At 40.9% G+C, this 13,649-nt stretch overlaps 1 protein-coding gene and 1 non-coding gene across 2 annotated transcripts; one reads left to right on the top strand and one right to left on the bottom strand.

Annotated features, from left to right (window-relative positions):
- Positions 1–3,075: 3,075 nt before the first annotated feature.
- On the top strand, positions 3,076–3,205 carry LOC149300017 (small nucleolar RNA SNORA35). Its single transcript, XR_016272342.1, has one exon. It is a non-coding gene; the product is annotated as a small nucleolar RNA SNORA35 (small nucleolar RNA).
- A 7,126-nt stretch (positions 3,206–10,331) lies between these two features.
- Positions 10,332–12,101, bottom strand: LOC149300016 (kelch-like protein 25). Its single transcript, XM_089485767.1, has one exon. The coding sequence runs from the start codon at positions 12,099–12,101 to the stop codon at positions 10,332–10,334; it is 1,770 nt and encodes a 589-aa protein (XP_089341893.1).
- Between the last annotated feature and the right edge of the window lie 1,548 nt (positions 12,102–13,649).

Raw genomic sequence — 13,649 nt, 5'->3', positions numbered from 1 at the left:
CCCTCCTTCATGAACCCTGATATCTGTGGACTCCAAGTCGGTTCCACGCACCATAAAATCCTGGGCTACGCCGACGACCTCTTATTCGCTGTCACCCGCCCGGGGATTTCCCTCCCTAATATTCTTAAAGAGCTTTCCCTGTACGGTGCCCTTACCAATTTTAAAATTAATTCATCTAAGTCGGGTTGATACTCCCCAAGTCTAAAGGTGGTCTTGCTTTGCCCTGCCCCCGCTCTTATTATAGGGCGTGCCACCTGCTCCGTGTTCTGGAGTGGGCACATAGTCCGCTCCATAAGCAATGGGTGGGCGTCGAGGCGGCCTTGCTGGATCTACCCATGAAGGTCTTACCTTGGTTGTCGATTCCGACGGCTCGCGTGATCACTTCGCCTCACCCTTTTATCCAGGCCACTTATATGACTTGGCTTCAGATCCTTCGGAAGACGCAACTTTCTTCTATCCCCTCCCCATTGACCTCGGTCAGGGATAATCCTGACTTTCCTGCCGGGATGGGCCGCGACCTTTTCCCGGCTTCTCCTGCTGTGGTGGGACAGGGGATTGGTTCCTTTCTGACCTCTGAAGGCCTTAAGCCCTTGGCCGTACTGTCCTCCCGCTCACCCCCCTCTTTCTTCGATTCCTTCCGTTACGCACAATTGTGCAGTTTCTTCCGGTCCTTGCCTCGGAAACATGCTGTGTTGCGAGATCGCACACAGTTTGAGGAGCTCTGTGTGGCCTCCACGCTCCCGCCCCATGGCATCTCTAGGCTATACGGCCTTTTACTTGTGTCCTTTTACCCGATATCACCGCCGTTCATGGGGGGCTGGGAATCTGAGCTGCAGGTCATCTTCTCCGAGGCACAATGGGAGAAGATATGTGTCATCACCCACAGCTGCTCTAGGAGTAACAGAGACCGGGAAATGGCATACAAATTGTTGTCCCGCTGGTATCGACCCCCGGCCTTGACTTCCACTTACCGCCCAGATGTGCCTAACAGATGTTGGAGATGTGACGCCTCTCCTGGCTCTCTTCTCCACCTCTGGTGGCACTGCCCACGGCTCGCTCCTTTTTGGACCTCGGTCCATCAGCACTTGCAGCGCTTCACGGACAGGACCATCCCTTTTACGCCAGAATTCCTCCTCCTTCATCATCTGCCCTACCCTGTGCGCTGGTTCCGGAGATCGGTGATCCGTCACCTCTTGACGGCAGCTAAGGCGCTAATTCCTCAACGCTGGGGCAGCCCTGCCCCACCCACCCTTAAAGACTGGGTTCTACGGGTGGAACAGATACGCGTCTTTGATGAGTTGCAACTCCTGTCCGATGAGTCCATTGAGCGTTATAGGTCCACTTGGTTCCACTGGCTGGAATTTGTGTCGGGGCCTGATATTCGTCCTTTATTGGACTAGCGGCATAGACATGTTCCCCCTGGGTTGGGCAGCTGGGTCGCTGGGCTTTCTTCCCTTCTTTCATTCTTCCTCTCTTTCATTCTCTCAGTTTTCTATTTCTTTCATTCTTCATTTTTTTTTTTTTTTCTCTTTGTTTTCTCCCATTAGTTTTCTTTCCCTCCTCCTCCTCCCACTGGGCTCGCAGCTCGTTTCCTTGAGACGGTTCTGTACTATGCCACGTCTCACTGTGCTGCCCGCGTGTGCCTGCTCCAGTTCATCTGTGGTCATGATGTTTCTCATTTCGTTATCACACTACTGTCTGGGGCTTTTCGACTAGCGCCCGAGGCTACTGTCATGACTTCCCCCCCCACTAATTTGGTTGCTTTGTTGTTCCCTGTTTGTTTACCTCCCTCGTCTCTCCGAGTGGGCTCACAGCAAATTTTTCTGAGAGTGATGTGTACTTTACCATGTCTCACTGTGTACCTTGCTCATGATTGCTCATGCTCTCCTGCTCAACTGTCATGATGTTTCTCATTATGTTACCACAATGCTGTCTGGTGCCTCTTCGCTGGCACCTTGTGTTGCTGTTCTGACTCCCCCTCCCCCCCTAATTTTTCCTTCTGTACCCTCCATCCACAAAAACCGATTTAAAATAAAGAAAAACTGATTTACCCTCAAGCAGTATATTCCTTCCAAGCGCTCTAGGTACGGAGTGAAGGTGTATAAGCTCTGCGAGAGCGAGACAGGGTATACTCATGCCTTCCGGGTATACGAGGGTAAGGATAGCTACCTTGACCCTCCAGGTTGCCCAGAACATCTGTGCACCAGTGCCAAGATTGTTTGGGACCTAATATTCCCCCTTATGAACAAAGGCTACCACTTGTATGTAGATAACTTCTATACAAGCGTCCCTTTGTTCAAGCTGCTGTATTGTTTCGATACGGTAGCTTGCGGTACTATAAAAAAGAACCGCTTGGGTTTCCCACAACACCTGGCACAAACCCGGCTAGGAAAGGGGGAGACCTCAGCTCTACGTCAAGAGGAGCTTTTGGCATTGAAGTTCAGGGACAGAAAAGAGGTGTGCATGCTGAGCACCATCCACGATGAGAGAACCGTGGAGGTTTCTGTCCGTGGCAGAGCTAGAAAGCCAGTGTGCATCAGGGCCTATAATAAGAACATGGGTGGAGTTGATCTGTCAGATCATCTCCTACAGCCCTACCTCATTATGAGGAAGACAAAGGCCTGGTACAAGAAGGTTGCAATTTATCTAATGCAAATTGCAACCTACAACGCTTTTTTGTTGCACAAAAAAGCAGACACTGGGCTGAAACTGTCTTTTTTGCAGTTTCAGCTCCAAGTAATTTAAAGTATCTTGTAATGCACCTGGTCCCCAAGTGGTGATGGGAGCCAGCAGAATTGGGGCTACCCATTTTATTTTTAAAATCCCCCCTACAGCAAAGAAGCAGAATCCCCAAAAGAGATACAGGGTGCAAAGAAGGACACCACATTTTATGTCCAGATTGCCCTGGAAAACCTGCACTCTGTGTCGGTAACTGCTTCAAGTTGTATCACACAGTTTCCCATTTTTAATTATTTTTTTTTGTTGTTCCTGCTCCATTTTGGTATTTTTTTATTTTTTGTTACATTTACTGTTTTTTAGATTTTATTTGCTCCACCATTTTTTAAGCGTTTTTATTTGCACTGACAAGTGAACCCTGTGTCTATTCCGTGGCATGAGGGACCGCTTAAGGTGCTAGATCAAATCCCTTCTTGGAGATAGGCCAAGCTTTCTTGTAACCTGTCCCTACTGATAGTTGGGTACAAGCATTTTTCTTTACCCAGATGTAAAACTTCCTAGTTGAAAAACTGAATTGCTCATGGTCCAAATGTGGCCCTTTTGCCCCCAACCTGACAAACCCATGCATGTGGGGTATCAATGTTGCTGAACACATATCGGGGTGTTGTGTGACAGCAACATATACCAGGAGCTGTAATTTCACACCTGAAGTACAAAGTGTGTGAAAAAAACACCAAAAACAATTACTATCAGAAACTTTGACAAGGGTTGGTGGTAGGATTACTGCATGGAAAGGGTTAAACTATCAGCATCTAAAATACCCTGGGGTGTCTAGTTTTCAAAAATATATGGTTTGGTGGAGTAAATTTAATTTGCTGGCTTCAAAGATGCCCCAAATACCACCTGGAGACAGAATTACCAGATTCAGAGAAAAATGGTTTTGAATTAGCAAAACACTACTTGTACTTATTTCCACCTAACGTGTAGAAGAAAGCAAAAAAACATTGGGTATTTCTAAACTCGGGACAAATGGTAGAATCTATTTAGCAGGTTTTTTCAGTAGTTTTTTATGATGAATAAAAGATTTTTCAAACAAAAGTGAGAAAGTGGGTTTTTCTATTATAGGAAATTACATCATATGAAAAAAATTATGGTGTCCTGAAAAAAACAATATATAACTTGTGTGGGTTTAGTAAATGGGTTAAGAGAAAATTACAGCTAAACACAAACACCGCAGAAACGATAAAACAGCCATTGTCACGAAGGGTACAAAAAATAGAATCAGCCTTTGTCACGAAGGGGTTAATAAGTTATTATTCTTTAACCATACAAAGCATTTTTTGTTTAATCATGGTTTACCAGTTTCGCATGGAGTTCTGATGGAGAAAACAGTTCGGATGCAGAAAGAATTGAGAGCTTTTGCTAATAAAACATCTGATATTTTTAGGGCTGTTTTAAGACACTGGTGTTCTATGGCCAGAGCTTTTTATAACATCTGCCAGCTATGTACTGTTGCAAAATTAACCGACAAAAGAAGGATGACAAAGTCCACATACTGTCTGGCCCATCATTACTAGCTGGCGTCTGTTTGTTCTTTGATAGTGGTCTCTGGGCAAAAGCCCAGATTCTCCATTAGATAGAGCAGCGCTGGATCTGGATCTACTTCCTATCAGCAAAGCAGGAGCGCTGGAGCCCATATTGAGCATGAATGTAGCAGACTGAAGCATTTGAATTCACTTGTATATTATTTTAATAGCCCAACAAGCAGCAGATAATCTTTTAGGAAGCCTCCTGCACGGTGTGTGTACTCAGATCAAGGATTTCTCAATCCATTGAAGCAATTGCAAGGCAGGCAACAATCTAGGCGCATAATAATTAAACACAAGCTCAGCAGATCTAACATTTTTCTGAGCTATGCAAAGGCTCCCCCACCAAGTTCTAAGCTGAATGTGGAAAATGTTTCTTTGACTTAATAGATTTCTAAGGACAGCTGTGAATTAAATAGATGAAGGTTTATAACAAAAACTACCACCTTAGTTAGATTTGATCCATTGATTTATTATTTATTGTATTATGTCAAATGTGACATTTTCCTAATGTTGCACACAAAGGAATACCTGGTGCTCAAGGCTTCCATTACGCACAGCTCACTTACCCACGATATCATATATGGTTATTGCTATTGAACAAAAAAAAAATAAAATAAAAAAAAAACCTCCCATTTAACCTGTAAGGGCCCTCTCCTCCCTAAAAGTAAAACCCCCCCCCAAAAAAACATCCCGTTTCCTCTGCAGACAGACTATATTACATCACGTCCAGCACATCACAATTAACGTTCATTATATCCTCAGAAAGACATATTTACCTAAAAATGTAAAGGTTCTGGTTAGCCACTTAATTTTTCTCAGTGGCTGGAACAGTTTTATTGATGTAAATAGTGATCTATGGCTAATCTAGAATTTTCCTGTATTGAGGTTATCTGCCTCACCCGCCTTTACAAAGGAACTAGGGCTGAAACAACTAATCGATAAAATCGATAGTGAAAATCGTTGTTGTTATAAAAAGAGGTTTTGCTCTGAAAAACTCCTCTCCTTTATATAATCACTAGAATCCAGATCCCCCGCAACGCTGCAGGGGACCTGGATTCCCCTCACTGTCGGCCGGTCTCTCACTTCCGTTTTTTTTAAATATGAAAAATAGTTAACATATGAATTAATATTTACTAATAACTTTGTATTAAGACCTGGGTTCTTGTAGCTCTTATTATTATGTCAGTAAAATAAGAAGGTGAATAGAGAGAGGCCATTGCAATAAAGAGATGAAAGTGTAAATTGTACGTTTTTTATTACATTATTTTAAATTGAAACAAATTTGCATTTTTTATCCGATTAATCGAAAAAATAATCGGCCAACTAATCGATTATTAAAATAATCGTTAGTTGCAGCCCTATAATTAACAATAGGGAAGGGACATTTTGGCAATAAATACTAGTGGAGTTTGGCGCACACAGAGAGGTAGCCATATTGAAAAGTACCTCGTATCCTGGACATTTTGTTAGGATACATGGCCTTTATCAAACATCAACAGAGTATTTTCTGAAGAAAAGATCAAATGGTTTTGCAGCATTATTTGCTCATATTTACCAAGGGTGCTAATAGAAGCTGAGGGCGATGTATATGTTGCTTTTGTTGAAGACACCACTACTTCGGTTTTAGATGCCTTCGGTGAAATGGTACCCTGCTATGTGATTCCGCATCACAAACAGAATATGATCGGATCTTGGAAAATCTAAGGGCTTTACACACTTGAACAAAATGAATTGCTTCCTACCTATTCTTCCATTCTGTCAGCTGCTATTAAGGTTTAAAGTGGATCTGTCACCACTGATTTCGCCTCATGAATTTACTTGCAGACACTGGCTACAACTTCACCTTTGTTTTTAATTCCCACTCCTTCTGAAACTTAATGTGTAAGCTTGAAAGAAAAAATAGAAGGAAGGAAACGTTAAAAAAAAAAACAAAACAAAAAAATAAAGTGAGGTGACAATTATTTTAAAGGAAATGCATCATTAGCTTAATCTCTCAAAAACATTTACATGCATGAGGTCATTGTTACATTCAAACTACACTCTCAGAGGTCCTGATTCAAATAACTTTAGAGAACCTAAATAAGTGTACACACACATGTATGTATGTATGTGATATATATCTCATACATACACACAAAGTTATATTTACATAGACATATATATACACACAAACAATACTAACTGCTTATTCACACACAGTCTCACAAGGGTTCAGAGAAGGGCTACTAAGATGGTGAATAGTTTGCTGCATTAAATTATCAGGAAAGATAAGTGGAACAGCCTCCCAGCAGAGTTTTAGAGTTTTACAGTGAGGGAACTTAAACACCCATGAGATACGCAAGGCTATCCTGATAAAATGAGGCAAGGACCAAAAAGGTTTGATTTTTTTTTTCTTTTCTTAAAAAGCAGGATAAGAGACATACCAGATGGACTAAAATTTGTTTATTTCAGCTCCCACACTCCACTATTCATAATGTTGGGCCAACACCGGCAAGCTTCTCCAGCAAGATGGACTACATTAAAAAAACAAAACTGCTTCTAACAAACGCAGAAATACACAACAGTACAAATATAACGTCACACTAAGCACACCATTTGCACATTTATAACAAATAACTAAGATGAACAATTAATCACTTCCAGGAGACGTAGTTTATTATTTCTATTCATATATCAGCAGATGCAACATACATGTTTTGTAATAATCACAGTCATCGATGTCAAAGACGCAAGACACAATTTAAACCAGAACCCATAGAGGAGCCAATTCATTTTTACGCAAAATTATCTTTTATAATAAAAAAAAACAAAACAAAAAAAAAAAAACACTTGGCGAGTAGCATGTATTCTTCTCTTTACCCTTAAGAACCTGAAGAAAACAGGGGAGGATTTATTATAATGTGCACTACATTAAATTAACATACCGCCAGCAGATTCGGTAGCGCTGTTACAATCATAGGAATAAATTCAAATCACACACAATAACAAACTGATACAAAAGGAGAAGAGGGCCCTGCTCTTGTGAGCTTACAATCTAGTCTGAAGCTGGGGGGGGGGGGGGGAGTAGGAGAAGCCGGCTTGAATGGGGATGATCTGTAGAGGTTGTTGGTCATTCGAAAGGTTTGATTAGGATGATGGCTGCTGATTGTATGGGGAGATGGTGTTGCAGTCCCTGCAGTTTCCATTCCAGTCTAACTCCAATCTGTCCACTTATGACAGCGACCATTCACTTCCAGCTTTCTTCTAGTTGGCTTTAACCACTGTGACCAAATTTCAGCTTTGATTTTAAAAAAGGTTTCTTTGTAAGGCTGATAAACATTTGTTTAAATCCTCATAGCACGGCAGGCCATTTTAAGGCCACATGTAACGTATTTACCTTCAGTAGACTCTGCAGAAGTTACATTTTATGCACATGCCGCATTCATGCATTAGATCTATAATGTTTGCCTTGCGATGGCAGGCAGTAAGCGGTAAGGAGTATTTTAAATAGAAAGCGTGATAACTATCTGATCGAACCAGTCATTTAATAACAAAAAGGTTTTTTTTTTTACCAAATATATAACGCGTACACCGTAGTCCGTTTTCCAAGGACTCAAGCATTTTGCTACAAACCTACAAAATTTTTATTTTTCTTTCTGCTCTGGTTGCTTCTACTCGACATGAACTGTCGTTCAAGACACAAACCTGCCCTACCACACATGCGTAAAAGGTACTGCTCCACTCGCACTAAACATTGAGCATGTTAAGCAAAGAAACCTTAGCAGGTATGGCCACAGCCCATTATGCTTTTTGAGGTACAGGATAAGCAATGTTTCTCACCAAAGAAGAATGCTTCTTTGGTTAACATGAAGAAAAAAAAACAAAAAAAAAAAACCCTTAGGGAGAAGCTGCAGCAAAGCACCTTCTCGCTGCTCTGACAGTTCTCCCTCTGTAAGGCTGTTTGAAGCAGCCAGTCAGCAGCAGGAAAGTTTTCTTTTTAGACCCTCTCTGAGCCAACGCTGGAGCCGACTGGAAGTGAGTATCACGTCAGAAGATGCATTTGACAGAACAAAGTAACCACGTAATGGTAGCCGTCAGATATCATATTTTTAATGTGCACATGATGGCTGAAGTATTTTTTAAAAATGCATTTGACTATAGTCATACATACTAGGGGACAATGTTTTTTTGTCAAAATATGGCTGATATATTTCTTTCAAAAGCGAGAAGCAGTAAATTAATCAGTGCCAGACATCGTTCACATGATGCTGAAGTTAGAGCACCTTAGACATATTAAATTAAGTCATCTGTAAAAGGGCATCTGCTCACCTAGCCATGAGTTAAAACGAAGTATCTCATCAGTTTGAAAAGATGCTGTTCTACCTTCTCTCCTCATCGTAACACTCCTAATACAGCATGAATGCACAAACCTTTCCCAGAAATATTTACTATTTTCCCTTATTACTTTCAGGGAATGTTAAACTGTCATCCAGCATAAAAGAAGGGATTGGTTGGCTGGGCATTGTTCCTAAAAAATAATCATTACAGATCCCTAACTGTGCGCTCAGTAAAATAGTCTAACATATATGTCTAAGCTATATGTTCTTCCTGACACTATTATATTCTCCTGCATTCACAATACAGAGCACAAAACTGTTTAATCCAAAAGGCTTTGTCACAGGGTGCTGCATCATACATCTTGGGTACACCACCTCTGAACGGTACAACATTGCACACGGTTTACAAATCATGTTGGAAAAAAAGTGTTCACATTTTCCTGAAAGATGTACAAAAATCCACTTCAAAAGTTCTTATAGTTCTTGTTCTGTTTTTGTGTTCCAGAACAATCGGAATGAAACGTTTTTGGACTCTAACAGGCATCTCTAATGTGTGAGAACGATTTTCCCGCATGGCTAAAACAGATACCAGGACCGGGTGGATTTCAAAGACCCAGCAGCAACTATGGAAGAAGAAAGAAATAATGAAGCATTAAAACAATAGTACTGTTACTGGTGTTATGTGCTTGGAACACCGTAAACACCTCTATCCAAAAATACTACATTTTTGGATCTATAGAGCTTATGATACTAATGTATTTAGGCGACATATAGGATGCACATTTTACAGCTTCTTGCTGGTAGTAATTCTTTTAGATTTTATGTAAAACTGCGTCATAACATTTCACCAAATTTGCGTCTAATTTTCAATTGTTAGTGGACCGTACAGATATTAAAAATGACGTTGTCGCCTGCTGAATTCTTTTATAACTAACTGAAACATCAATCTTTATAGAAATAATTCTATCATGTTAAAGTTTGACATTAATGAAACGGTTGCTACAGTTGTCACGGGCTGTGTTCATTTTACTGGTATGAAGCTCGTTACGATGTTGGGAATACAGCAGAAGATCATGGCTTTACAGGAAGATGGTTCAATGTTAATCAGTTCCTAAGAGGAAGGGGTGAGGGAGAACTGCTGCCTCAGCTAAGATCTTCGCTTTTCCTACACATCGTACGCGAGTCTTATTTCAGATTCGATTAATTGGGATAATGAAAAGATCAGTTCTCTTCAAATAATGTCTTCTCTATAATGTTTTTGGCAGGCAATCTCATGTAGTGATGAAGTTTGCTTGGAAGTTCTGCAGGTGGCGCACAATATAATCAGACTGATGTGACCTTCTGCATCAGCTTCTCTTTATGTATTCTATCCCCAATGAAAAGCACCGTGGTGCAAGAACTAAATATCACATCTGTGTTTTTTGCTATGTCTACGTGACCCAACTTGGAACACAGAAGGAAGCTTACCTTCCGAAAGCTTAGTGACAATACTATTTGGCCAGAATGAGGGTCACGGAAAAACACGTGAGGGTTATGGCGTGTTTGTCCGTCAGGACGATGACCAAGGTATCAGTGCACGGTCATTTATCAGAACCATCCTTGTGCAAATTAGAAATAAAAAAGCTCCATGTGGAGGAAGGGTTGGGGGGGGGATAAAAAAAAAATATAAAAAATTTATATTAAAAGTTAAACCAAAAAAGTTCACTAACCTTTGTGGCTCGAGCTGTGATCATTTCTTAAGCTAGTGCCTTCATGTTGGTAAGTGTTTCCAAGTGCTTACAAAAGCAGTAGGTATTAGAGAATAAGGCACTGTTGTAATACTAGTCCAGGAATCAGATATTGGATCATAACAGTCTAGTGTTTTACACCTTTGTGTCCCAAAATAACCCCCAACAACATACAGTTTATTGCCAGATGCCAAAGCATGACATGACATACGTTTAGCAGTCATATCTCCAATTCTAGTCCATTGGTTTGTCTCACAGTCATAGCGATACGCAGAGGCAGCCGTGAATTCTGTGTCACCTCCCATAATAAAGATCTGACTGCCCAAGACTGCAGCGGCAGTGTAGCGCCATGGCTGAGGGCATTCTTCTTTTATGGTCCACCGGTTTTCAACAGGGTCATAACACTGCACTTTGGACACTCTATCGCGATGCATGCTTGTGCCCCCAAAAACAAACAGCTTCAGCTTGGCACTGACCACAGCTGCGTTGCTTACACCGTCTCTCAGTGGTGCCATCATTGTCCATTTATTTAACAACGGATCATACTTTTCCACCTGCTTCAACGAAACAGAAGGAGAAGCAGGAAATATTCCGGCAATGGCCGTGTGTCCTCCAACTACGTAGAGACAGTTTTCCAATTCTGCAGAGCCATGCCCAAACCGAGCAATGAGCATCGGAGCTGCTTTTGACCATTCTTCATACATTGTATCATAGACCCAGACATCCTTAGACACCCCGTTTTCAGAACCCCTTCCCCCAGTTACATACACCTTGCAGCCAATAGCACAAGCACTGAATTCTTTTCTTGGACTTGGAAGATCAGCTTTAGGGATGATCTCTTTTGCTTTGTGGTCAACTTGGTAAATCTTATCACACATAAATGTTTGTCCACCCAAGATCAGCAAGGTATGGCCGGCTCTCCGCGGTTTAGCACATGGGCTAGTCACTACTCCATAATTCTGAAGAATCTTTTTCTTGCAACGTACAGCCTCGTCCATAATTAACTTGCTTCTTTCGTCTGCCATTATCAAGTCCTCACAAGCCATAGCCTCTTTGAGTGATTCAGAAGTCAACAACGCCAGTCTAATATGTTTTAACAGTTCAGGAAAATGCCTTTTCCTTTTGTCCAAGTCATACTTTACCCACTGAACTACAGCATTAAAAACTATCTGTTCATCCTCAGTCTCAAGCTCATCACTCGAGATCAAGTCAAGAAGCATTTCCTTTGAGAGGCTGTAGAAGTCTTCTGTGTCATGTATGGTTTCAAAATTGACTAGGCACATCCTCAGAGAGAGTTCATACAAGCGACCACACTGATGAGCATCTGAAAGCAGCATCATTCCCAAACAGTTCGAGGGATAAAGATTTTTTTCTAAGAACTCCGCTGCAGCATCACGTATATCATGAAACTGGAGCATGTCCCCGGCTTCTAAAAGGGATTCTGCATTTTCCTCGTTAATGATGATCTTTGAAGAGTATGCAAAGTCTAGTAAAAGTTCCAGCACCTCAGGATGAATGCTGTCGTGGAAGTTCACAGCGTTATCTAAGCTCTCTTTCAAGCCATTGCTAAACATGGCCTCAAAGTACTGACTACAGGCAGCTAGGACAACACGATGACACGGGAAAGTGCGATTTCCAGCCCACAGGGTCACATCGGTGAAGAGGTGCTGTTTTCGCATAGCATTTAGATGGTTCAAAACACAATCTGGGTGGCTGAGTTTATGGTATAAAGATATATTCATAGATCCCGTGCTAGTGCGGGATTTTCGATTCTCATGGACAATGACCGACATGATGACATCTAAAGATGGCAAGAAAAAAGAAATGAAAAAAAAATTACCACTTATTTTATTAAAGACACACCAAATATATAGAAAACCAATTATTGTTACGGGTTATAATTATTACAGTGTTATATGTACATATATTAATGTTTATTTAATCTTGGTTTAGCGTAACTTATTATAACATACTCAACGTATTTTTACTGTGAAGGTTAGAACGGCCTCACATTGTAGCGTAGCGGTGTGTAATCCCTAAATATTTCAAACATGTTTAAACTAGCAGAACAACAAATCTTTCTGCATATGCATGTTAGTATTCTTCCAAAATTGCATCCATGGGATAAAGTGATTAAATCTTCTTGCTTCTATGCTCACTTGCAATACATTTTCGGTCATCTTTCCCACACAACGTTATAAAACTTGTGTGCATTATGGGTCACATCATTGGGAGATATGCATCATTGGGAGGCATTTTTATATATCAAACTCAAACGTAACTGCAACACCATTTACTGCTCCTGTTGAGTAGGCTATAATATATATATATATATATATATATATATATATATATATATATATATATATATATATATATATATTGTGATCCTGCATCCACACAGGGTACCAAACAGCACGGTCCTCTAGGGTATTAAAGCCACAGTCTCGGTGAGGTAATCAACCACAATTTATTTGTAATCCACGTATGCAGATATTAACAGAATTATACAGAACACAAATTCCCTATAAACAAAAGCCTAGCTCGTCTGAGCACTTACTAACATAGAAGTCCCTCACTACTAATTAACTATACAGACTGTAAAACCCTACTATGAAACAGACACATCAGCAGCTGCCATATGAAGTCTATAATGCTTCACAAAATATACTGCTGCTTATGGCTCAGCCTAATATGGAGTGAGACAAACAAATGTTCAAATCCAGCAGTGATATTAGCCACCGGCACCGGTGCCATTGAAGTAAAGCCGTTTGGTCTAGTCATTCGTAGGAGCAAGACAGGGCAAAGCAATGTCCTGTTTGACATGAGAAAACTTCTTGGGTACAGCCTGGCTGAACAGTTAAAGACACCTGGGCCTACAGATCAGAAGCCAGGTCACATCAGCATATCTCTTCCTGATCATTAAGTTTCCCACTAATCTTGGAGAAGTTCCTCAGCCAAGCAGGAAAGCCTGTCCCACCTTCATGCAGTCATATAAATTAAATCTGGCTATATTATATTATGAGCGCAGACATAATATATCAATACACTGATTTTTTTTTCCCCCCATTCATTATACTATATATAATTATATAGTTATAGAAAACACACGCACCATTTATAAACCAAGCATTAATATTAATATTCTGTACTATTCACTAGCTGCTGAGAACCGAGTCTTCATGTCATGTCTCTGGGGGAATACATTCATGGGTCTTTCATTACCACAATGGTGTTTGTTCAGTGAAGTCACACAGAAAATAGATATAAATTAAAGCAAACCTCAGAAATTGTGCTTACTCTGTAGAAGTCCACGCAGGGTATGAGTCACTGGAGCACGC

The sequence above is a fragment of the Sceloporus occidentalis genome, unplaced genomic scaffold (genome assembly GCF_023333645.1).
Source record: "Sceloporus occidentalis isolate IW3139 unplaced genomic scaffold, rSceOcc1.0.p SCAF_26, whole genome shotgun sequence".
NCBI classification, from domain to species: Eukaryota; Metazoa; Chordata; class Lepidosauria; order Squamata; family Phrynosomatidae; genus Sceloporus; species Sceloporus occidentalis.
Note: the sequence above shows the minus strand (reverse complement) of the source record. Positions and strands in the feature narration are given on the sequence as shown.

Excerpts from the sequence above, each read along its gene's own strand:
- LOC149300016 (XM_089485767.1), bottom strand. The coding sequence starts at position 12,101 with ATGTCGGTCATTGTCCATGAGAATCGAAAATCCCGCACTAGCACGGGA.